The sequence below is a fragment of the Ctenopharyngodon idella genome, chromosome 22 (genome assembly GCF_019924925.1).
Source record: "Ctenopharyngodon idella isolate HZGC_01 chromosome 22, HZGC01, whole genome shotgun sequence".
NCBI lineage: Eukaryota > Metazoa > Chordata > Actinopteri > Cypriniformes > Xenocyprididae > Ctenopharyngodon > Ctenopharyngodon idella.
The window spans coordinates 28361662-28388564 of NC_067241.1; the positions used below are offsets into that span (position 1 = coordinate 28361662).

Genomic DNA, 26903 nt, shown 5'->3' on the forward strand with positions numbered 1-26903 from the left:
AAGTGCAATTAGTTGAACTTTTGAGTGTTTCTGACCCACTTAAGCAGGACTTTAAGTAGATCTTTATATGTAATTTCATAATTATTGTCACGCTGGGGTTGCAGTATTCAAACGCACAACGAAGGAGATAAAAGAACTTTTAATGGAGTAATCTGAACAAGGAACGGAAAAAAAAAAACAAACAAAAAAAAAAACAGAAAAAAGTAAACTACAAGCACCACATAACAAAGCTAGACAAAGAACAGACTGAAACTAAGGGCTTATATACACAGCAAACAAGGAAGCAAACGAGACTAATTAACAATTAGTTTAAAAATTAGAGATTAATTAGCAAACAGGAAACTTAAAAACAACCTTCGTGTTTGCATCTAGACAGACAGAAGACTGGGAAATGACCCCCACTTCAATACTAGATCTGAACCAATTAGCAAACTAGAAAACTGACTATGAAACTGAAGACAGGGAAAAACATGAAAACTGATCAAAACCAAACTCTACACGTGACAGTACGCCCCCTCCCAAAAAGGCGTGTCCTCGCGCCGTAAGAAGATCGTCCAGAAGCAGGGTGGCTGGGGGCTCGGGAGGAGGGCGTAGAGCAAACAGTCCAAGGGGTGGGAGGGTGGGCGCCCTGGAGTCTTTACAGGAGGATGAGAGTGGAGGTGCAGGCAGGTATGAAGCCTCCAGGGCGAAGCCGGGAGCTCGGAGGACCAGGGCGGTGCTGGCAACTCAGGAGACCAGGGCAGATGGGCCTTTGTGGCCCTCTCCCGGACCCCAGGCTCAGCCACTATTTTCTTGCAGAGATCTTGGCCTCTGTAGGCCAGGAGGGATTCTGGAGAACATGCGGGACCAGATTCTGCAACACTCTCAAGGGCTGGAGCCATCAATAAACTCCGGTCAGGGGCTGGAGCATGCACTGAACTCCGGCCAGGGGCTGGTATTGGTACGAACCAAAAGTCGATTAGCCATAGGTCCTCTGCAGGTTCTGGAGAGGACTCATTTCCAGGTGTGGCCATCATGGGACGAGGCTCTGGAACGGCGGCCATATCGGGATGAGACTCTGGAATGGCGGCGTGTGGGCTAGTGTGTGATGCGGCCTGCATTTTCACTGGACTGAGGACTGGGATGGCCTTAGGAGCTGTAGACGGAGGAAGGGATGCAGACTTCAGCGCTGACCTGACAGATGTAAACACCAGGTCTGCAACTTTGGTCCCCAGGTCAGCACTGTTGGAAACCCATTTTCAGATATGGGGAAACACAGGAGGGTAATAATAATAATAATAATAATAATGTTTATTTTATATAGCGCCTTTCTGCAAACTCAAGGTCGCTTTACAATATTATAACATAAATAAGACAGCAGACAGGAAAACTATACGAAAAAAAAAAATGCATAACACATAACATCATACAGTCAGAGGTCAGAGAAGCAAGATATCTTGCGGAACAGCATTAGACTGTTCCGGAAGATTTCTTGGACGGAATGGATGGAACCATTGGAGCGGTATGTGGAGGGCACCGGCATGGAGTGAGCTGGCGAGGTGTGTTTCAGAGGGGGCTGGATGAAGAAGACACTCCTATTCTTTAGCCTCTTCTTCAAAATTTGAACCATTTAAATAGAGAACAAGATTTATCAATTTGACTAAAGAGAAATAACAAGCAGGCTCGCTATAACGAATTGTATCCTCATCCAGTCCCGTCTGAAAACACACACTGAGGGAGGCGTCAGGCCAGATCACCTGTTGGAAAAGCTTGAGAAAATCCTCCACATACCACTCCAAAGGCCGACCATTTTGCCGTAGGCTCCACAGATGGTCCTCAGCCAGGATCATTGTTTTTTAGGTCCAGTCTTCTGTTTTCTTCTTCTGTTTTGGGTCTAGCTTTTCTGTCACACTGAGGTTGCAGTATTCAAACGCACAATGAAGGAGATATTTTCAAGAACTTTTAATGGAGTAATCTGAACAAGAAAAATCAGGAAAATAAACTACAAACACCACATAACATAAACAAGGCTAGACAATGAACAGACTGAAACTAAGGGCTTATATACACAGCAAATAAGGGAGCAAACGAGACTAATTAACAAGAAACACCTGAACTGAAGACACTAATTAATCTGTAACCAAGGAGACAAATAGGCAGGCAAACAGGGAGAACTGAACCAATTAGCAAACTAGAAAACTGGCTATGAAACTGAAGACAGGGAAAAACATGAAAACTGATCAAAAACAAACTCTACGCGTGACAATTACTTCTATTGAAATATGGTTAAAGTTTACTACCGAATATGCTGACGAACATTTATGGTAAACTAAAATATACTTTGTAATATCTATTGAAACTCATGTCATGTATTTAAATATATTTGTAGTTACACATTTGTAATGATGAAGTTGAAATTTAGTACATTTAAAATATGTTAAAATTTAAATGTAATATAAAAAAACACTCTACAATTTAAATTAAAAAGTACTCTACATGTGCTTTAGTATGTTAGTCAACACATCAAAATAAGTGTGCTTTTATACAGCATTACAAAATATTTAAAACAATGATTTAAAATGTACTTTACAGTAAAACTTTTAATTTGACATTATTACAAATTGCATATTTTAAAAGCGTACTTAAGTGTTAAGAAACAAAAGTGTGCTCTCTTTAACTGCACTTAAGTGGGCTTTTATTTTATATTTTATTATATTTTATTTTATATTTCTGTGAGAACAGTTTTTAAAAGCATATTTTTAAGATTTAAAGTACACTATTTCAGTACAATTAGGAACACTTCGCACTTCACAAGGGTTAGCTAAGTGGTTAATGATTTGGTCTTGTAACCTAAAGGCTTCTGGTTGAAACACCAGGTAGAGGAATTGATGGAGAATTCCTGAGATGATAGTCATTGATAGAAGCACTTGAGCTCAGGTTCCTCCAGGACTATTCTTCCCCTGATAAATGTAATTTTTGGTACAAAAGCGTTGGCCAGAATTCTAAGTACTGGCCCACAGCCTATATACTTAGCTGGCTATTGTTGTTGTTGCTGAGCGGTCAGTGTGATGTTGTTATGGCCCTCATGAAGGACTTGTTTATCCTGTGAGTGTGTCAAAGGGCCGCTTCCTGCGTGTGTTGTGGCAGGCCTGATCCTGTTCTGCTTGAGCAGATGTGTCATGTTTAAACTCTGATAAAATCTTTCATACAGATCTTCAACAGAAGGAATGTCAATTCCGAATATAACTTACAGTATGCTTTTTTATTTTTTTTATTTCAGAGTTTCCACATTAGATTCCACATTGTAAAGTAAAACCTTTTTCAACAAGCAGTAAAACCTGAAAATTGTTACGAGTATGACAGTTACCCATTGTCTGTTGTCCTCAGAGATTCAGTTCACCCCAAACCACCCCCAGGCACCAGGTGGAAGGAAGTTCGTCATGACAACAAAGTCACATGGCTGGTGTCGTGGACGGAGAACATTCAGGGCTCCATCAAATACATCATGCTCAACCCCAGCTCCAGAATCAAGGTCAGAAACAGCACTTCTTATAGGAGTTTGTTTTTTTAAACAAATCTTAAATGTGTCCTTTCACAACATGATAAGTACCATACCAAGATTGAAGTGTCCTTTATCTCTCCTCAACACCTCACGTATAAACCTGTGGATTGTGGATTATAACAAGAACACTGGTCATAGCAGGTGTCTGTAAAGCACAACAGTTTTCTTGAAAAAAGTTGATGAAGTAACTGATGCCAGTAATCTCCAATTCAATATTTATCAGAATATTTATTGGCCTGGCCAGTATATTGGTCAGTCACTTATTTTAATACTCTTGATATCCAGTTTGCAAAGCAATTCTTCTTTAAAAGCTCTTTTGTTTAGTGATTTGGTTAAAGGACCCTATTATGCTTTTTTACATTTTCAACTTTCTTTAGTGTGTTGCTGTTTGAGCACAAAAAGCTCTGCAAAGTTCCAAAGCACAAAGTCCCTCCAAAGGGAGTTATTCTCTATATCAGTAACACTGTTTCTGAATTCCTTGAAATGTTTCCACTGTAGTCTTGAGTTTTCTTCCAAGAACAAACACGTCACAATATTCCTAATTTAAATAATTCCCGCCCAAGGTATATGCAAAATAAAGGGGCGGAGCATGGTTGCGTTAGTAGCATTTTGAAACTCGCGGTTATGGTAAGGGGCGGGAGTCGCGGGACATTACCCAAACACGCTTAAAGCGCTTGACCAATCACAACACACTGGTTCAGCCGACCAATCAGAGCACAGAACGAGAAGGAGGGGCTTCATCGAAACAGGAACTAAACACAGTGTTACTGACAGACTGGGATGAGAGGAGCTGCAACAATGCAGAATATGTGAAAAATACTATGTTTTTGAACATTCAAGCATAAAAACCTGCTCTAGTAGAGCCCAAAAACAAAATCAAGGGCATAACAGATCCCCTTTTTACTGACCAAAAAGTAGGTTTCTATTTAAATAAATGTTGTTCATATGAACTTTCCGTTTATCAAAGAATCCTAAAAAAAAAAGACAGTTTCCAGAAAAATATAAAGCAGCACAACTGTTTTCAACTGATGAAAATAAAAAATGTTTCTTGAGCATCAAATCGGCATATTAAACCAGGTGCACACTGTACGATTTATAGTCCTTTACAGTTGTTGCTTGTCAGACTGTACGGCAGTCAAGAAGACTTGTCCGGAGTTTTACATCATCAATAAGTGACACATTCAGTGACTGTGAGCTGCATTTACATGCGGGATAGAAATGTTGGCTAGCAATCTTTAGAGTTAAATTTGATCATGGCTTGTCTTGAAAAGAAAAACGAGGGAAAAAAACTATGACGCGTAGAACAAATGGTGGTTTGTTGTCTCACTAACTGCGTCATCAGGTTCTGCGCTCCTATTGGTTTTTTGATTTGATGGTTGTCGTAAGAGAAGCCACACTGCAGGACTGTGCATCAAATCTTCTGACATTGCCTGAATTTTGTCTGAGGTAAGATTTGATCGCAATGGTCATTAATCACTGTCGGCGAATATGTCAAACTAACGATCAGAGACTTCAGATTTTAGCCCAGGATCAGAGGAATCTTTTAGGAATCTCAACATTTGTCTCTGACAGCCAAATCATGGCCAGAATTATATAGTTGAACCCAGCTTTAGAATGACTTTTGAAGGATCACTGAATACTGGAGTAATGATCATCAAGCTTTGATCACAGGAATAAATGACATTTTACAATATATTTACATAGTTCAAAACAGTTATTTTAAATTGAAATAATAATGTAATAATATTTCTGTTTTTACTCATTTTTTTAATAAATGCAGCTTTGGTGAGCATAAGAGACTTTTCAAAAATCTTACTGACCCAAAATTTTTTGAACAGTAGTGTGAAAAACATATTATGGCATTTTTTGAGTGACTCAAATGAATTGTGGAATCAGTTCATTGAAATGAACCAGTTCGCTGCAGTAAAAATGAAACTTAAGGCAAGCAATTTTGTGTGTGTCTCAGGGAGAGAAGGACTGGCAAAAGTACGAGACGGCACGCCGGCTGAAGAAATGTGTGGAGCGGATCCGAGCACAGTACCGTGAGGACTGGAGGAGTAAAGAGATGAGGATCAGACAGAGAGCCGTGGCACTTTATTTCATTGACAAGGTCTCACTTCATTACACACATTCTGATTGTGATCAGCTGTTTAAATCATTACTTTTAAAAAGTATCTGTTCATCTGTTAAGGAAAGCTTCTGCAAACAAAATTGCAATAGTGAATCCTCATTAAAGTAAGATATATTGGACATATCCTATAAATACTTAAAATATTTAACAGTGGTCCTCAGTTGGTTTTATTTCAGGAGTCAGGATCCACTTGGTGTCCCAACACAAAACCAGTTATTAGTAAACAAAATTGCCTTAATCAAATTGTTACGAACTGCCCTGAAACACAGTTAGGAGATCCAAATGCAGCTTTATTCAGGATCAAGGGTCAAAAACACAGGGTAAATAATCAAAACATCAAACAAGAACCAAGACACAGGAAAACAAGGCAATTCAGAAAACAGACAGATGATCAAAATCATAGAATATGAAACCAAACCACGATCAGAAATGCAGTGGTAACACAAACAAGACTTTACAAAGTGTGATTGGAAACACAAGCGGTCTCATTTCATTTCATTTTGAAGGCTGCATCCTCCAGAGGACGCATCCTGTGAAGGATGTGGGATACGGAGTATCCTTAACCAGAATTAAACGAGACCTTCGTAGGACACATGGGCAGGAAAGGAAACAGGAAGTATCACATTGCTATGCCAACACGTAGTACTCATTGCGCTCTCACAACAGTTAAATGAATGAAAATTAATGACGGTTGTTAACAGTGACACAAAGAATTGTGGGCTATCTGCAGCAGCGAAGGATACACCTCATGCATCCTCCGAATTCCTGCGAAAGAAGGGCGCATTCGAAGGTCGCATTCGGTGTATCTTACTTACTTTTCTGAAATGATACAGCCTCAATGACGTATGCAACCTTCGAATGCAACCTCCGGAGGACGCATCCTTCAAAATGAGATACAGCTACAGAGCTTATATAGGCCAAAGTTAATAATCAAATGACACACAGGTGGAAGTAATCAAATCATAATGAGTCCAGGCAAGGAGTTATGGGAAATGTAGTTCATGATGAGATAGCAAAGGAGTCTGGAGGGGAGTGCCCTCTGATGGAGATCATGGGGCACTCCAGCTGGTGATGTAACACAGATGTTTGTTTCACATTGACAAATTCCTTAATATTGTTAAAGTAGGTTAATGTTAATTAAAATAATAATTTTATTAAGTTAAAATAATTATATTTTTTATTAAAATATTATTAATTATAATAATAAAAAATAACATTGATATCTGCAGCCAGTAATTCATCAAAACATTTTTTGTTGATATCTGTCTAATCACTTCTTCCTAGTGCATTTATTTGTTGTACATTTTGCTATAGATCAACAACAAAAGATCCTCTACCTTTGATAAAAGTGAGATAAACTTATTTTTCCATCCTAAATATGGTGAGTTGCATTTAGCATAGTTTTTTTTGTTGTTGTTTGCAACTCGTCAGAACAGACCTTCAACCATCCAGTTGAGAACTAATGATTTAACATATAATGTTTACAGTCACCATGAAACAGAAGTTGCGATATTCTTTTCTTCCCTGTTGTGGCGTATATCCGAGTGAAACAGCTTCTGGAACAAGAACAAATGTAGGGCGGGGCTGGATTTTATCCATGAGGAATTGATTGGATGGTTGTGGTTTGCTATTGGTGGATCTCATGTGAGTGACAGGTTGCCCCGCACTCATGCCAGTAAAGTTGTTCTGATTTTGATTATATCAGTTGTTCTTCTTTGATTATTCTGTCAGGAAGTTATTCTGATTCAAGATTAAAAGGGACATGAATTAAAATAATGTTGTGCACTGATAAATCATTTAGAATAAACACTGCAATATTCCATAAAAAAATAAGAAATGTCTATTTTGATTTCATGGTTACTTTAACTTTAATTATTAAAGTTCCTTGCATCGTTTCTGGCATCATAATTTTTAGAACATTTTCCATCCTCTAGAAATAAATGAATGTTTTTGCTAAGATTTCTATGAAAAAGGCCTTCTGTGACTCTTGGTGTGTGCTGTGTGTGTGTTTGGTGTGTAGTTGGCACTGAGGGCTGGTAATGAGAAGGATGAGGGAGAGACGGCCGATACGGTGGGCTGCTGCTCTCTGCGCGTGGAGCACATCAAACTATACCCTCAGCTGGATGGACAGGACTACGTGGTGGAGTTCGACTTCCTGGGAAAAGACTCCATCCGTTACTACAACAAAATCCCAGTGGAGAAAAGAGTGAGAGAGACATTGCTGATATGTAAATGAGGGCAATTCTGGATTATGGGAAGGGAGAGAATGTTGTTCAATATTTATAACTAATAAATATATATCATTTTTGTTGTGTTAGGTCTTTAAAAACCTACAGTTATTCCTTGAAAACAAGCAGTCAGAAGACGACCTGTTTGACCGGCTCAATGTAAGACCTCCATACTACAGTACATTTCACCATGAACATAATCATTTCTGGTGTGCATCTTGTTTAACCCTGTAAAGCCTGACATATGAAATTATAGTCTGAAAAATCAATTTTTTTTAAATGTAACAGTTTATTGAACCTTTAGACAAAATATTTAAAAAGAAAGTTTACATGTGTTTTTTTGTTGAGTATCATATTTGATACATCAGGCTTTTATGGCTCATATATACAGTGAGAATATACATATATACTCGAAGAGGAAAAAACACCTCAGTTTTATTCAGAGGCCCAAACTGAGCAAAAATACATACACAATTTGTGGCAGTTGCTGATATTTATATGGACAAAAAGTAAGATGAAATTCTGATAGCTTGTGATGTAAATCAATGAGATCTTCATAACAGTATAGCAGATACATAAAATGCATATAAATATCAGTCGTCACTCTATATCTCTATATTGTCTTAGTTGATATTTAAAAGCTTAGTTTTATGATCGAAGCTCTTTAGTATTTATTGTAGTTTTAAAACATACATTGCAGTGCAATACAATGATGACTGAGAGCTGAACAAATAAATCTTCCTCAAAAGCCTGATGATCATATTTGAAACATTCTCACATTTGAACATTAATTTTCTAAAAAATGATGTATGGATTATCAAGTAAGTTGCTTCAGTCCAGTAAGTGTTCATCTTGAAATATTGCTAAAAATATAAAAGTTAATTTTATGTTTAATTTATAAAAATCAGTAAAGATTTTACAGCAAAAAAGACATGTGAACCACGACCTGAAGGGGGACATGTTTACAACTAGAAGATAAAGTTCGTAAACAAACTTTGATGTTGGCTTGGGAAAGCCTTGATGGGCCGCCCAAGTCAAAAGAGCCAACGCACATGTCTGTTCCGTGTTCTGGAGGTGGCCCCGCCACAAAAAAAAAAATAAATAAATAAAGGACTTCTTGTATTTAGAGCTGTAACAAACGATGGATCGATGGATATATAAATTTTTCTATCTATTATTTTTTGGCCCGACTTTCTATTAGGTGTCTTAAACTACCAAGTACTAACATTTAAATTAATCATTGTGTACATAATTATTGTGTACATGTTTTTACATTGTACTTATATTTAAAAAAAAAAAAAATAGCTGCATGTATCTACAAGTATAGTCATTGAAGATCTATTATTTTCTGATTAGTCAATTATAGTAGCTTACTAGTATAACCTTAGTTAACCTACCAATAAATAATAACTGTAATTTATGTTGTTATATTTCAAGGTTTATTTAAACATTTTGTCATAATAATTACAAATACTAAAAAAAAAAATCCCAACATGGAAAATAATGCGGCAATAATTAAAAGGGCATTTAACAGTATTATATATCAGTAATACAAAAATGCATGCTGTTTTCACTGTCAGTGTTTGGGACTGGCAACAGCATTTGCTTACACGTGAGTTTTGAAATGTAGTCTTCATTCAGAAGATTAAATATCTGCTTGAACATATCTATGAGGGAAATGAAGTCACGGCCCCTTTAAGAGGCGCGGCGCGGCTTGTCAACTTTTTGAATGTGTGTGTGTGTAACATCGTATCAGGCGATCAACTAACCTGTTCAATAAACTGTGTAAATTATGCAATCACTCGAGCAATACTGATATTGTAGATGGCTTTTCACTCTATATTAACGTTTTCTCACAGAGGGTTTGTGGAAATCGCTCTGTGCAGCTCTCTCTCTGTCTCTGTCTCATCTGCTCAAGCTGACAGCGGCGCCGGCGTCACGACGCGCCTCTTTAATGGACAAATCTGTGCACAGATGCCACACATCATGAACACAGTAACACAGTTATACACATAAGCATTCAAACAAAGAAGCTCTTTGATGCGTTCTTGTGCTGGCTTGAAAGAGTTTTGCCATGTATTTTGGACATGATAAAGCGAGAATTGACGAGCTTCGGAGCGCGAAATTCATTAAAGACGTGAGCCGTCTCTGTGTCACTCAAAACCTCATCCAAAATCTAAATGTACCTCTTTAATGCGTTCTTGTGATCGAATCTTGTCAAATCGCTGGAATGTGTTATTTATCAAGGTTAAAAAATGCATGCAAATGACGAATATAGTGAGGACAAAAACGAAAGTAAGGGCTTGTCTGCTACAATATGAGCGAATAGAACAGGGATAAACTTACCCATACAAGGTGTAAGACGTGCAAAGCTTCTTCCCATTGTCGCATCCGTTCAGAAATCTGATCTTTCAGTCGTATTTAATCACTTTTCACTCTATATTAACGTTTTCATCGCTCCGTGCAGTTGTCTCTCTATTTTTCTCTCATCTGCCCGAATGCATGAGCGTCTCGTGCTCTGAGAGCAGCAGCCTCGCGGCCGCTGCCTGGGTTACATGAGACTCGTGAGCGCATCTCTATTTATCACACTAAACATCTTTTAAGCTCTAAAAGTATCTCATGTTTTCAATTGCTTGTATATTAATACAGTCGCTAGAATGGTTCAAACTGACAAGCTTTAAAACAGAAATGACGAACTGACGAAATCGAAAGTGAATGCATGAGCGAATGATTTATGTTGGCGGAACTATATTGGGCGGAACTGCTCCTCTGGAGGTGCATTTTCATCAAATGAAAGGAAGTCAATGGGAAAAAAAATTAACTTTGATAAATTATTCAAATACTGTAACTCTGATCGGTCTAAAAAGATCTAGCAACTAACTACATATTAGAGCCAAGGACTGTGGAGACTTTGGGGCTTGTAGCATTAAAGCTCTAGGAGGAGTAGCAGTCAGAAAATTTAGTCTCAGAAGAAATATAATAATAATATGTTAAAGTAGAATATCAATATGTTGGCTTTCCCAAGCCAACATAAATACACTAAAAGGCTTTTTACTTACTAAAAAGTACAAACTATCAATCAGACAACAGAAAGAATATAGTAGATTGTAGAACAGGTTTTTCAGCAAAGTTTTGATCATGTTGATAATTTAGAGGCCTCAGAAATTTGTGTATCAGATATGACACAGTAGCTTTATAGGGTTAATATTTGCTCTGTTCTTTAGACATCAATTCTGAATAAACATCTCCAGGAGTTGATGGATGGGTTGACTGCGAAAGTGTTTCGCACTTACAACGCGTCCATTACCCTCCAACAACAACTCAAAGAACTCACCAGTCGTGAGTCTGCCTCTCCTCTCTCTCCTCTTGTCCATGTCTGTGTACTTCATGAATTATTTGAGAATATCTCAAAAATTTAGCAGTTTCGCTATTTAAAGATGGTATTTTGTTTTAAATGAATTAAATTACTTCAAGTCCCCTTTATCCTTAATATTACAGCTGATGAGAACATCCCTGAGAAGATCCTCTCATATAACAGAGCGAACCGAGCTGTGGCTCTTCTCTGTAACCACCAGAGGGCACCACCGAAAACCTTTGAGAAATCCATGCAGAATTTGCAGACCAAGGTTAGAGTGATTCAAACTCATGAGTAATATGATTTCTGGGTCACAGAATTGGATGCTAATCTAAAGTATTACCGACTAGTTTGCTGTTATCAGTAAAAGGAAACCTTTTGTGTAACGATATTATATTGTTTTGTAGATAGACGAGAAAAAGAAACAGCTCTCTGCTGCCAAGAAGGAACATAAAGCAGCCAAAGCCGACGCCAAGAGGCTTCGCGATGAGAAAAGTAAAAAGTAAGCAAGCTTTGATTGGCAGTCAGTTCTTAATTCTTTTGTTTTCATTTAATTGAATTGAACTGGAAACTGATCCAATACGTTTTAACACAGGTAATAAAAAATAGGTAATGAAATAGAGGAATGTTATATCAGAGCCATGCATGTTTTCTCTGATAAACATTTATGTGTTTTGCATTAAGGGCAGTGGAGATGAAGAAGAAAGCAGTGCAGAGGATATCTGAACAGCTTATGAAGCTGGAGGTTCAGGCCACAGACCGTGAGGAGAATAAACAGATTGCATTAGGCACATCTAAACTCAACTACCTGGACCCACGTATCTCAGTTGCCTGGTAAGAGAAATAGATGGCGTCTCTGTGTGAGTTCATTGTGACTTTGCCAGGTTGGACTTGATTCTAGTAGTCTACCTTTTGCTTTAGTATTTGTGAGAAAAATACTAGTGTAGAAATAGGTTGCTTATATCCCTTCTAATTCCTTTCGAGGGGAAAAACATGCAGGCAGGAACAATAGGGCTCCGGCAGTTTTCCTCTTGTTTGTAATGTCCGTGGGTGGGAATAGTGGCGGTATAGCCCCGAGACGGGTCTGTGCCTGAACCAAACTTCTGCCTCTGTGTACTGTCATCAGCCCACCTCTTGGCTTATTTTTGGAAAAACTCCCTACTATGACACAATAGCCCCGTTCACCAGTTGTTTTGGAAAGCGTGGAAGAATATCCCTTTGACCTTTACCCATGCTAAATGTGCTTCTGTGAAGGAGATTTTCTTTAGCCATGATATCTTGTTTACTACTTTCTTCTGTCCACAGGTGCAAAAAATGGGGAGTCCCCATTGAGAAGATATACAACAAAACACAGCGAGAAAAGTTTGCCTGGGCTATCGACATGGCAGACGAGGACTTTGAGTTTTAGAGTTTATTTTATATTCTTGCTATTTTGATGAATTGTTTGTAAAAGGTGTTTTTCGCAATTGAATCATCTATTTGTTTGTGATTTGGTCAATTAAGGATAGATGAAGTTAAATTAAAACACAAGCCGATAGTTTCTCTCAAACAAGGCCACACATTAGTTAAGTGGTTATTTGTTCAACCCAGACAAGGCTATTTGAAAACAAAAGAGGGCCCATTACTGAGCCTTGCTGAACACCACGCCTTTACTCAAGAAAGGCTGCTAATGTTTCATACCATGCATTCAGTTTTAGCATCCTTTGTTTTTAGCCTTCAGATATATTGATGAATTGTATATTTTGAAAGAATTTTTAATAGTCCTTAAGTAAAATAAGAAATGCGAAATGAAAAATCATGTAAATACATGTTTTAGATGGCATATATAATGAAAAACAATCAAGAGGCATGAATGTCATGATGAGGCAATGCAACCAAATGTGAATGTCTTACTTGTTATTTTTGCATTTTTAATTTAGTTGTGTTATTTCTATCAGGGATGTACATTTTGTTTTTAAATGTGTGTAAAGAGCTGTATTTTAGCAAAAGAATGTGTCGCTTTTCATTATACTGATTATTCCTGTGTATCCTGTTTAGCCTTGTCTGTCCTTTTCATTATGTCATTTAATTTCTGTGCCTTTTCTGTGGCATAACAGTTTCTCATGAAAATAAGTTATTTATATGATGCAGTACTAGTTACATTAAGCTAATATAAATATATAAAGCTTTTTTTATTCCAGTTGGTAAATCCTTAATGATGAATCCATAAATGATACAGAAAAGGTCCATGAAATGCACTGTCAATGGAAAAATGTCTGTTAGGTAATGTAAAGTCCTGTAAGAGCATAGATATGAGAAGGAGTTAGTCTTTTTGAACATTTTATCTATCTTTACCCTAAGTTTAAAAATGTGTTTCATTCAAAGACAGAGGTCAGACATTTTTGTAAACATTGTATGCAAGATTAATCACACCAAAAAACGAATCCTCATTTTTCTATAATTTATTGGGCAGTATAACAATGTAAGCTTTAATGTTGATTTTGCTTCGCATTAGTGTAGTAAGACATCAACAGTTTACACAGTCCTTTTGTGAAGGTCGTGTATTCAGTGTAATTATTGACAGCGTAATCGTACATTAACAGGTTTAGTTTAAGCTTTATTTTTTAAGTCCTTTTGATGCATATAGACGTTGTTTACAGTGTCGTGACCATTCATGATACAGCGAAATGTAAATGTAAAGCCAGAATGGAACTGAAATGATATTGGGTCTTGAATGCAGGAAGTTGAACTGAATTCAAATGCCCAAAGAAGTGCCACTGGTTAGTATTTTTGCTGACAATATTTGAGAAATATGTAGCAAAAAAAGACAGATTTATATATACCTGCAGTAAATATACAGAAAATATCTTCAGCTAAAGAGGGTTTTTTCTTGTTGAAACATTCATTTATTTAGCCTTGTAAACCTAGAATAAAGGTTTTAAGGTCACATCCTTCGTGTCTTGTGCTTTGATCATGTGAATGTACCGTGAAGGTAGCAATCTGCACCTGTGGCTTTGGTTTATAACCTCTTCCTATGAGGGCATTGTGCAATTGCATGTGTCTATACTGTGACTATACTGCACAGCAGTTTTGATTTGCAGAACTGTGCTGTTCTGTGAGAAAACTACAAAAAAAAATAAGGTTATGGTTTTAAGTGTTTCAGAATCACAAATCTATTAGCCAGGTGAAAACAATAAGTAATTTCTCTTGAAATGAACCTTTTTCACTCACCAGCCAATTTGCTACTAAATTCTCAACAGGGTGTCCGCGGGGTCTTAAAAAGTATTAAAAGTTGATAAATCAATTTAGAGAAAATTAAGGCCCTTAAAAAGTATTAAAAAGTCTTAAAAGCCATTTCCAAGGTATTACATTTTGTATAATCTTCATTATGTATATTTGTCCAAAGAGGTTGTATGCTGAAGTTTACCTGAATTTAATCATTGCGTAGGCGAATAGTGTGACTCTGTTTAGTTTATTTATAGAATCCCGCTAGATTTGATGTCATCTGTTACCGCGCTCACTGACTGACTGCTAGCACAGGTCCTTTCACGCTCGGTTGTTAAGCAACATCGTTGACTAATGGGAAAATAGAAGTTTTCGTGCAAATGGTTGGAGGATAAGGAGTTGGAACTAGGGGTGTAACGGTTCTCAGTAAAAAATCCAACCGTGCACACACTTGCACCTCGGTTCATCTCATATCTGACAACGCATACGCATCTATAATATGGTTTGTTGAAAATAAATAAAACAGACAGAATTAGGCTAATGTATGTTTCTGTCGATGGATACGCATTCTGGCTTCCCCTAAACTTTGTTCAATGCGAGTGCTGTATGCTCTATATGAGCAGTCATTTACGCCGTCATCATCCGAATGTTGATAGCGCGCGAGCACAGGTGAGACCTGAACAGAACACATTGTTATCTGCCTTTAAACTAAACTCATTTAAGCCTGGCTAATTTAAACATTCGAGCGCAAGGCGTGAAAGAGAACTTACACGCGCGCTGTGAGAAGATTTGTGCACTCATCCGAAGCGCGCACGTGGAAGCGCGTGTACAGTGTGCAAACATTGAGTTCTTTTTCAAGTCTTGCGCTTGAATGGATAAATTCACACAAAAATCGTCAACATGCCCGTCTTGGCGAGTATCCTAGCAAACATAGTCGGTTATTAAGTGAACTTATACACTCGAGAAAGAGCGCATGTGTTCAGTGTCAGTGTACTGATCCATGCATTATGTCTTAAAGAGACAGCAGCCCTTGCATTCCTGTTGTCTGTGTGTTTTTAATGTTAATCAAACAACAAAAGACAAGGAAATCACTCACTACTCCTGATGAAATAGCTTTTGTAACTTACTTAATAATTAATAATGATTAATCTTGTGAACATTATGCAGTGTTGTTTTAATAGCTTATGTTACTTCATTCAGTTTCTGTATACCTGAAAACTACTGATACCAGAAAAACCTGAAACCTTTGTATCTTTGCTTAAACTTGAAGTGGCGATGAGGTCTCAAAATGTATGGAAAAACTCTTAAAAAAGGTCTTAAAAGGTATTAAATTTAACTCCATGATTCCTGTATATACCCTGCTCAAGTTACTGGCCATTCAGAACTTCTACTAGGCAAAACAAAAATATCAGAAATAAACTAGAATATCAAAATCGCTGCAGATTTAAATATATTTGGGTCATTCCTACATAAATACTGCATTTGACAAATTCACTTTGAAATAAAAGTTAGTTATATATTTCTAAATGAGCAATTTAGATTGCAATTAAATGTGCAAATTTACTTATTCTCTTTGACTATATTTATATATATATATATATATATATATATATATATTGTAATATTTTGTGTAAAACAGTTCAACTTGTTTGTCCCTCAAACTCCAGTTCACCCTCTTACATCTTATGTATATGCCCTAAATCACATGACTTGCTAGACATGACATCATTTCCTTAGAGGGAAAGCAACTCCAAGAACAAAGTATTAATCATAAACGTTTATCTCTTTTCTTGGTTTTTAGAAGACTAAACTAATAGTGTAAAACATAACATGTCCACCCTGTTGTGTCAATTTACACTGGACATGAAAATGTTTTATTTATTTATTTTTAAATAAATGTTATAGCGCTATTAAAATTTCTCCTACATGCTAGTCTTCTACTAGCACGTTGTTCTTTCCTACCTAGTAATGGGCTTAATTAGCTTAAAAGGTCCAACCTTTTATACTTTGTATTGTAAAAATGTAATGTAACAGAGTGGACAAATTTCCTATATGTTCCCATGGAATATTTGATCAGAATTATTAGATTATATTTGAACTTGAGGTCTGAGCTTGACTGATGTGTTTTCTGATCGACAGACAAAAAAGAAAAAAAAAGAAAAGAAAAAGAATTTGTAAAAACATTTTTTTTCAAACCTGATACACCAAACTGTAGGAATGACCAATTTATTATTACATTTGAAATAAAATATAAATAAAAACATAATGGTGACTTCTCTTATAAAACAGCATTTATTTAATTGTATTTTGTAACTTCCAAATATAGCTCCCTTGAAATGAATATTTAATGGTAAATACATTGAAGATTAGTGGACAGGCTGTCAATTCATAAAGTCATCAGCTGTTACTGTATAAAAGTCAGAGTAAAGCCTCTCCTCCATTGACATCCAGCAAAAAAGCCAACCTGTTCTCATTCAGCGGGTGTTCATTTCAAACCCTGGTTTGATATACTGTAAATATGGGAATAAGTAGAAAATGCTGTGTCTCTTGTATTTTGACTCAGTCTTGATCAGACTATCAAAAAAGATGATAATTTTCTAAGATAATAATTATTCAATATGTAATAAGCTTGTGTGACAACAATGTAGTATACTACTATTTGAAACATTACTTATTCTATAGTGCATAGTTTAATTTAACATTTTTAACTGTGTTCTATACAGTAGCCTACTTACTGAATAGTATTCCTATCTGTACATAGCCATACTACACACTGTTACATATCAGAAAAAAAAATAAAAAAAAAATAGTAGGCAGTACACAATACATACTGAACAAATACTGTATAGGCTGAACATATACTGCATACTATTTCACATGCATAGTAGGCAGTACATAGTGCATACTGTGTAGTATATAGTAAACAGTATGCTAGTATTGCATGCCAAACACTAGGTCACCTGAGTATCCAGTTCATACAGAGAATTCAAATCTTGTGCATGGTAGACATGTATTGCAGGAAGTGTAAATGTGGTATTTCAGTAGTATGCTATTCCAAATAGCATACTATTTAAAACTACATTGTAAAATATTATGCAGTATCAGTGTTGGGGGTAATGCATTACAAGTAACTTGAGCTATGTAATCAGATTACTTTTTCAAGTAACTAGTAAAGTAATGCATTACTTTTTCAATTTACAGCAAAACATCTCTTACTTTTTCAAATAAATAAAGCAAGTTACTTTTTCACATTTACTGACTGACAGCTCTCCTGTCCACATGTTGAGAGAAATGAAGTGCAGAGGTGCACTACTCGTACTACCATATGTATATATGTACCATATCTTTCTATGGCAGAAATAGTAAAAGTAGTATGCTAGTATGCAGTTCCGAATTCAGCACAGGTTACAATTTATACAAAAAATTCAAATTCTGTGAATAGTATTCACAGTATATATTGCAGCAATAGTAAGTGTGGTATTGTAGTACAGTATGCTGTTTCAAACAGCCACAATGCATACTGTTTTACAAAAAAGTAGGCAGTGCACAGCGCACAGTGCGCACTAGTGTTCCATTCCACGCACAGCGGTGGTTAAAGTGCGGCGCTGTGTCTTTAAGAGGCCGTGCGCTCTCGGTGTACTGTAGGGATCGGCTGATGGGGGAAGGGCTTTCGCACATCAACTCATGGCGGAAAGCAGATCTCACATTCGGCTCGATCACACCGTCGCGGCCGCCGCTCAGATCCGCCAAACTCGCGTCTGATCATGAGCAGAGGACGACATGAGCGCAGCTGAGATTGCGGACAGACTGGACGTTGTGTTTCTGCTTTTATTGAGTGCCAGAGAGCCAGCTGCATCCATACACGGTAAGACAAAACAAACCTGTGTTATTATTATCATCATCATCATCATTAGAAACAAAATAGATGTTCCGATCTTCCTTTCTTATGTGTAGTCTGATATTAAAACAATTTAAGAATGTACAGTTTTTGATATTGTTAATAATAGAGAATCAGTGATATTTTTGTTTGTTTGTTTGCATTGGTTGCATCAGTATAAAGTGATTTTTATTTGCTTTATTTAGGCTAATTAAATAGTACCAGATAAGATCAACTCAATCTCTCTAATCTACATAAACATACAAGAGTTAAGGTATACATTTGAGGGATAATGATTTGCTGTTCATGTATATGTTAATAAAATAATATAGTACATGCACTTTTATGCACTGATTATCAAGACATATTCAGTTGTGTTTACAATATGACTATTTCTATAGTCTATAATCTGTCTATATAACCACCAAAAAGGCCAATAATTCCAATTTAAATGGACACATGTGGATGCATCATACAGCAGGCCTCTGTGTGTGTTTTCATAACCGATGTATATAGTGCGTACACTGCTGCTACTATGCCATAATGTTGTTTTGTGATTTTTCTGATGCACATTTTCTTTCTTTTTTTTCGTAGGTGTCCTCCTCAGGCCCGGGAGGCTGTGAATTATTCTGAAAGGAACTGAAGAACAAACAGGGGAAATGGCTGCAACCGTGGGTTTCTCCTCCAATGGACCTGTACCCTGGACGCTGAGCGACACCGAGGTGAACAATCTCTACCGGGATCTAGAGTTGGGCACTGTACTGACGCTCTTTTACTCCAAAAAGTCTCAAAGACCAGAGAGAAGGACATTTCAAGTCAAGCTTGAGACCAGACAGATTATCTGGACCAGAGGAACGGATAAAATCGAGGGCGAAAGTAAGTTACGCCTTGCTTCTGGGTGTTTAACTCAAGATTGGTGGATGGTAAATCAGTGCTTGGCATTATGGGTTCAGAAAAGGGTACTTGGTGTGGTATTTGCATATATCATAACCACGGTTTTGGTCCCCACAGCCATTAGCTATTTATACTTAATAGTATTTCCCTTTAAAGTGGTTGATGCTATATTTATAAAAGCGCATTAGGTTTATTCAATGAAACATAATGACTACGCAACTACATGAGTTACACAAACCTGCACTGCCAACATTTTCTGTATGTCAAGACCTTCATTTGCTTATTCAACCGTTTATTCTTGGTGGAAAATGACAGGGTTTTGACTGGTACACATTATGTATGTATGGCTTCTGTATAGGTACTTATTTTGATCTTCGCTTCGAGTATAATAATTTTGGTTCTAACGACCTCAAGATGCGTCTTCAGCTCTGCCTCTTTGTTTGCTTTTAAAGTAGTTCTTAATGATTTTCATTTGGACTGAATTGAGTCGTTCTGGATATGTATAGTTACTATATATTACTATTGTTTTGGGCAAGCAGTAGGTTATGGCTTGTGTGCTAACACGTTTAACATTAGTGTACTGCTCGTCTTGGGTCTGATTGTAGGGCAGGCCCATCTGTGCTGCTGTTTTCCTGCGGCGGGATGTCTTACACACAGCTGCGCTTTGCTCCGGATGCACCAGCCACACTAAACAGAAAAGAAAAAAAAAACACCCAATGAGCCTCACCGTGGTGTAATTGCGTGTCTGAAGTTAAATGTGACTTTCTTAAATCAGACGTAGTCTGATATAGTATGGCCACTGTATGTAATGATATAATAAACAGATTTCATGTTTGGTATGTGAGGTTGTTCAAGTAATCGATATTTAGTTGTGGATGGATTTAATTGACCTTAATTAAGTGTTATGAAGCATATGTTTGCCTATTTTCTCTCTTGGTAAGAACTTTCATCGTCATAGGAAGTTTGTTGCTTTATGTGCTCAGAAATGTATGAGATCAGGCTAAAGAATTAAAAATTGTGGCTTCCAGCTCTGAAAAATTAAGGGAAATCCATAACATCCTAAAACATTATTTTGGGAAAAAAAGAAAATTCTTGGCTTTAGAGAATATCAGTTTTGATAGATATGCTTCGCTTTAATATATTTAAAGGGTTAGTTCACCCAAAAATGAAAATTCAGTCATTATTTACTCACCCTCATGTTTTTCCACACCTGTAAGACCTTCGTTCATCTTCAGAACACAAATGAGGGTATTTTTGATAAAATCCGATGGCTCAGTAAGGCCTGCATTGCCAGCAAGATCATTTCATTTTTCAATGCCCTGAAAGGTACTAAAGACATATTTAAAACAGTTCATGTGACTACAGTGGTTCAACCTTAATTTGTGTTCTGAAGATGAATGAAGGTGTTACGGCTGTGGAACGACATGAGGGTGAGTAATTAATGACAGAAATTTCATTTTTGGGTGAACTAACCCTTTAATGCATTTGAAATTATTTACAGTGAGTGCAGTCTCCACAAACTTATTTTAAAAAATCTGTAACCAGTAATCATAAATTCATTGGTCAAAAGTACTGATGCACAGAGATACATTTTTGGTTATAAAAAAAAAAAAAAAAAAAAAAAAAAAAAAATATATATATATATATATATATATATATATATATATATATATATATATATATATTAAATTTGTGTAATTGGGTAACTAAACTTTGTATTCTGTTCAGGGGGTCATTGTAAAGTTCTTCTGCCATGAGCCAGCTCTCGATACTTCAGCCATACAAATTTTACATATTGCTGCTCTAGCATAATTTTTGGTCACGGTAAAGTGTGAATTGTTGATATGTTTACCTGTTGTAACTTATGTTCTGTGAAACAATATTTTCGCTGTATTACTTGTTAAAAGGGATGGGAGGTTGGCAATATGCGTGTTGTATTTTTAATTGGGAAAATTTTGGTAACCATTGTGGCCATTCCGTTTGCTTTATATTAATTGCATGTTTGTCACAAATATATTGTTTTTCAAAGGTAATTCCCAACTTAGTTTTGGAATTGTTATCCTAATAGTAATATAGTAATTTACATGTATTTTTATCTTCTCAGACTTCATGTAATGTTTTGCCCATATCTTCATGTTTTTTGTTTGTCATCTGTTGATGACGCAATGTTAGGGATACAGGTGGCAGGTCTTTAGAAATTGCTTCTTTCTTTGCAAGTTGGCATTATAAAAGGAGAGATGTTTTGGAATGCTGTTTAACTTCATGGGTCAGTTGAAACCATTTATTGCATGTTCTGTTTTGTCAAATATGAATGTATAATTCATGCGTAGAGGTGACGAACTTGCATATGTCAAGCATGACGTGCTTGGTTTGGTATGTATGCTCAAGTGATTGTACTCATATATTCTCCTTTATTTTTGTCTGACTATCAGTGCATTGCTCTTATCAGCGAGTCAGATAAGCTCAGTTACGAAATGTTTCGGTTGGTTTGTAAGCCAGGCTGGATCCACACCAAAGCTTTCCCACAACTCCTAACCTAATTCACTCTGACCAAGAGTTCATGCTCGATTATCACAGAATCAGCCATTAATAAAGCTCACTGTGCATTTTGTCCTGTAACTAATGTTAAAGTCGCTTGTTGGGACAAATTGCGCTTATGAATCAGGTTTCGAGAAGTGCCTGTGAGTTTCAAATGTGATGTTTTGATGGATTGTTTTTGGATGTTCTCGTGGCAGAAGTCTCTTAAGGTGTGTGTGTGCACAACTCTCTGCGTTCTTTCTGTTGTGTGTTTGTGAGACAGGAAGACTCTTGGTTGTGCCGTGCAGTCTTGTGTTTCCTGCTGCCCTGTTTGGAATTGTCAAGCGGTTCTCTTGCACCCAGCCTGAGCTCCTATCTCAGGCCAACTGCCTTTGTCCTCTGTGTGTGTGTGTGTGTGTGTGTGTGTGTGTGTGTGTGTGTGTGTGTGTTTGCCTTAGAGAGGGGCTTCCTCCGCAAGACTGTTGTGTTTGTACTCTCCGACTTTATCATATAAAAAGAAACAGATGGAGCAAATATGGACACTACTATCTGGCCCTGCTGAGGTCATATTTTGGGTGATTATACAAGTACTTTGTTCTTGTAAATTCTGATGAGATCAGTTTATCAGAAAACATCTTTAAACAGAAACTTACTCAACTAATTTGTGTGGATTTGGGTCAGAAAGTTGTCTTTAAAGGTTTTAGTGGTATTAGACTTGACCCAAAGAAGTGTACTTGAGTTTAAACGTTAGTCAAAGTCTGATTTAGGGAGACTGAGATAGCTGCAGATCGTAAAGGCTGTGTTGAAAGGTATACAGAAACGAACCCCTAACCCTACCCTACACCCTAGCAGGCAGTTTTCGCCGTCAACTGTAAAGGCCTTACGGCATTACTCCGACCTGAAGATAGCCACACTTGGATTTAGGGGTGACTGGTATGTGTTTGTATAATAAATAAACGTGGTAATTCACATTTTAATGGAATTTGGTGAATTAAATAGTTTACAAATTAAAGTTACTTCAACTAGAGCTGCACGGTTAATCGTTAAAAGATTGATATTTTTGTCATTTTAAATATCAGTGAAATTTCACAATTATCGATACTTCAGCAAAAACTATTACTAGGTCAACTAATGTAAGTAAATGTGACACAATAATTGTTTTACGTCGATTATCTTGTTTTCATAATCGTTGGAAGCTAAAATTGAAATCGAAAATCAATCGATTAATTGCACGGCTCTACCACACAGTATCATTATTTCTGTCTTACAATAATTTAAATGATCATAGAAGTACTGGAATATAGTTCGGATATACACATTGACATCTACGGTAGTGATTAAGATAGAATAAATCACCTTTTTGAAAGTAACTTGACTCTTCAAATAAAGATTGTATCAATTACATTGTTACACCAGTAGATGGTGACAAAGTTACTGTTAAAAATGTATTTGTCATTGAATAATTCATTCAAGAGATTATTATTATTATTATTATTATTTTTTTTTTTTTTTATTTATTTTTTTAAACTGATTCATCCAGTAATGAAACAAGTGAAGTCTTGAGCGAGTCTATGAGTCATTAAATCAGGGCTTGACATTAACACCCGCCAACCCGGGTGGATTTCAGCAGTGGCGTGTAACGCAGTCACTCCTACTGGCTACTTTCGTGGGTTGAATTTTAGATAATATATAGATTTTTCATTTGTAGTCTTTTAAAAAGGCATCTGAAATAATAAAATAAGCGCAATGTAGTGTTGTCAAAAATACAGATTTTTTTTTTTTTTTTTGATACAAATCAATACTGAAATATCTGAAACGCTTTCAATACTCATTTTCTGCAGAATAGATACACGATACCAGCTGTGCTTTCTCGCTCTGACATCTATCCGACAGCGAGTTAAAACACAAACTCGCCTCCCCTCACTCGCTCGTTTCATTTGCTCCGGATGAATATTGTTAATGTTACAGGGCTTGAATTTCGGTGTGGGATTGCGCATATTGTGCGTAATTTTAATCATTCCTGCAGATTCTGTGCTCACACCCGAAGTGTGCGCACATAAAGCCACCTCTCAGTACTAAATTGAGTTCTTTTTTGCTGCTTATTGGGCTTTAACAGTCAAATACGTACAAAATGATGTCAAAATGCCAGTCTAGGCGAGTATTCACGTAAACAAATCACTTATGTTTTAAGTGAATGACAGTTGAGAAAGAAAATATGTGTAACAGTATAATGGATTCGTGCTTCAGGTCTTAAAGTGACAGCAGCCAATATACCTGCTGCCAAACTATGAGATAATAATAAACATATCTGCATGGAAGTTTTCCCCCTATGGTATTGATGTAAAAATTCTGAGCAGCTAGTAACTTTCGAAAACCACTAGCCACAGTGGCTGGTGAGCAAAAAAGTTAATGTCGAGCCCTACATTGAATCATTCATTCAAACCTATTAAAAAACAAACAAACTTTACTTCAAATTAATAATATTTTTTAAATAGACTGTTTTGTTTAGTTGTCTATTCAGAATCGTGGGAGAATCATGATCTCTATTTAAAAAAAAAAAAAAGTGATTCTCAGTTTATCCAGAATCGTGCAGCTCCAATGCAAATCAAAAGATCAGATTGTTTTAATGAATTTATGACGTGAGAAATCAAATTTCTTTGAGAGAGGTCATTGTACCTTTCAAGTTTCATAGCTATGTTCACTAAACCTTTTGTGATTTAAAAATTGAGACTATAGCAGGAGCAATGGAAATTTTGGCACTTAATTAGTAACTTAATTAGTACAAATGTTTATTTATTGGCCTCAAGGACGTTTTTTAATTAACCTAATAATGCGCTCAGTACTTTTAAAGGACAGTTTGTCAATGTCCGTCAACCAAAATGACGCTGTAAGTCTGCTTACTCATTGATGTACCTGAGGATTTTGAATAAGTGACTTTAAATGCAGTTTGTGATGCAAAAAAAAACAGAAAGCTATGCTTTGTATCAGGTTATGTTGATGCACTAAAAATATCATTAAAAGATGAGAAAATACTGAAATTACAAGGGAAAATCTACTTAAATGTCAAGAAGCAAGATACTTTCTGTAGATCCAAACTGAGTAAATAATGTTTTTTTTTTTTTTTCTTAAAATAAACATAACTTTACCTGCATGCATGTAGCCTTTGTATTTAATGTAGAAAATAAATCACAATGTAAAATGAAGGATGGTCAGTGTCATAAAGAACAAGTGCTATTTCAGTCAGTTCACCTTTCTAAAAATATCCATCAGACTGTTTTCTACTATTCCTTTGTGCAAACGTAGAGATAGTTTGCTAGTTTGGGTGATTATTTAACATTCAGTTGTTCGTGCGGGCTGTGGACTGCTGCAGAGTCTGATCACTTGCATTTTTTTGAGATCACTGGCTGGTTTCGGGAATGGAACTGTCAAATCTGGGTTCCTGTTATCCAAAAATGTAACCAAAGAAACAACACCTTTTCCCCCATAATGTTGGGAATTTGCCAAAAAAGGAGGTATGTCATAGACTGTTAAAAAGGAGGTATGTCATAGACTGTTCATTAAGTCCAGCACGTCAGCTTTGATAACACGATTTGATTGGCTTTTCAGGCCTTTTATCAAACATCTTGGTCAAACAAGATGTTTGAAATGAACTGATAAGGATTCCTAACTTGTGATGTTCTCCTGATTACAGTGAAGTTACATTTCTAGAAAAACGACTGGTTCATGAAAAATTGTTCAGTAATGTTTTGATGTGCTGATAGAGTATATCGGCAGCACTGGGATGTTATGCTGCTAATATCACTACATTTGTATGTGGTTCCAGACTATTTGTGTGATGCTGACTGGAAGTGGAGTGGGAAGGGGGTTTGCCTGGAGCGAGAAGCGGGTGTTGAAAATATTGGTACAAGAATGTAAAAGCATCGATGCTAGCATCAATATTTATTTTTTTATTTTTTTAAATCTAATCATTTATGAATCCATGACTTGGTTCTCAGCTGCATTGAACGTGACTGCCACATGAATTTAAGATAAAATTGAGATTTGTTGAATTTAAGATAATGCGTGTTCCTAGCTTTTTATAGTCAACTGGTAGTCGTTCATTTAAGACATTAGTCGACTAATCGCACATTTATATTAATTTAACTACTTAAATATATACTTGGGGGCCCTAATAAGCCCTTAATATATATGGGCGTAATATATAGCCTATTCCCAGTGCTGGGTAGATAACATACAAATTGTAATCAGTTACTGATTACAAATTACATGAAAAAATTGTAGTTAGCAATGTAATCCATTGCATTACACATTTAAGGTTATATAATCTGACTACTTTTAGATTACTTTTGACCTAACTCATATCACTTTGATTTGAATAAGATAATCTTGTACCATATTGATTTAAAAAAATACAAAGAAAAAGAAAATATATTTCATTCTTTATCAACAACATGAAGTGCATTAAATATTACATTACGTCAGGGTTTCCAAGACTGGGGTTCATGAAGGAACTGCAGGGGTTTGTGAGTTTAATGAAAAGCTATTAATTAATTCATAAAAATGTTTGCAATTAAAATAAATAATTTTAAAATAAAAAAAATCGAAATAAAACACTTACTAAAAAAGATGAAATATTTTGTTTACCTGCATGTCATGTGACAATTAACTGACATCAGAGAACTGTGAACTTAAAGGTGCTGTATGTAATTTTTTTTGACTGTACTAAAGCATAAAAATACCATAATATGTTTGCAGATATTTAGGAAACATAAGTTCACATAATTCTACAGCCAGTTATTGTACTTTGAAATGTCTGTTTTTATTTTCATCTTTATTTTAATTTCACCCACTGCCAATTTACCCAATAGTATTTCGACAATCAATGAGTTATGATTAATTTACTCCCATTGTGAGAATAACATGTAGTCAAAGTAACAGTAGTCTGATTATGAGTATTTTAAAATGTATTATATTCTAATTAGAAGACTACTGTGGATAGTCCGGACTGCTGGGAGAATCTTCGGTACACCCCTTCCCACTCTCCAAGAACTGTACTCATCTAGAGTGAGCAAAAGAGCTGGCCAAATCACTCTGGACCCCTCACATCCAGGCCACTTCCTCTTTGAACTGTTGCCGTCTGGTCAGCGCTACAGAAC

At 36.3% G+C, this 26903-nt stretch overlaps 2 protein-coding genes and 1 long non-coding RNA gene across 7 annotated transcripts in view; 2 read left to right on the forward strand and 1 right to left on the reverse strand.

The window, feature by feature from the left end:
- Nucleotides 1-14183, forward strand: part of top1b (DNA topoisomerase Ib) — a 41686-nt gene extending 27503 nt beyond the window's left edge. For both annotated transcript variants that reach the window (XM_051880258.1, XM_051880259.1), the window contains exons 13-21: nt 3367-3511; nt 5508-5651; nt 7693-7878; nt 7991-8059; nt 11125-11239; nt 11399-11526; nt 11663-11757; nt 11940-12089; nt 12561-14183. In XM_051880258.1, the coding sequence (XP_051736218.1) occupies nt 3367-3511; nt 5508-5651; nt 7693-7878; nt 7991-8059; nt 11125-11239; nt 11399-11526; nt 11663-11757; nt 11940-12089; nt 12561-12663 (1135 nt within the window). In that variant the 3' untranslated portion in view covers nt 12664-14183. The remainder of the gene's footprint in view (nt 1-3366; nt 3512-5507; nt 5652-7692; nt 7879-7990; nt 8060-11124; nt 11240-11398; nt 11527-11662; nt 11758-11939; nt 12090-12560) is intronic.
- Nucleotides 5614-11117, reverse strand: LOC127505024 (uncharacterized). The gene is made up of 2 exons (XR_007927540.1): nt 10247-11117; nt 5614-7850 (listed from the first exon to the last, which is right to left on the reverse strand). It is a non-coding gene; the product is annotated as an uncharacterized LOC127505024 (long non-coding RNA).
- A 3908-nt stretch (nt 14184-18091) lies between the features above and the next one.
- Nucleotides 18092-26903, forward strand: part of plcg1 (phospholipase C, gamma 1) — a 56297-nt gene continuing 47485 nt past the window's right edge. For 2 of the 4 annotated variants that reach the window (XM_051879099.1, XM_051879100.1), the window contains exons 1-2: nt 18092-18324; nt 18931-19212. In XM_051879099.1, the coding sequence (XP_051735059.1) occupies nt 18996-19212 (217 nt within the window). In that variant the 5' untranslated portion in view covers nt 18092-18324; nt 18931-18995. The remainder of the gene's footprint in view (nt 18325-18930; nt 19213-26903) is intronic. The other 2 variants (XM_051879097.1, XM_051879098.1) reach the window with 1 other exon arrangement.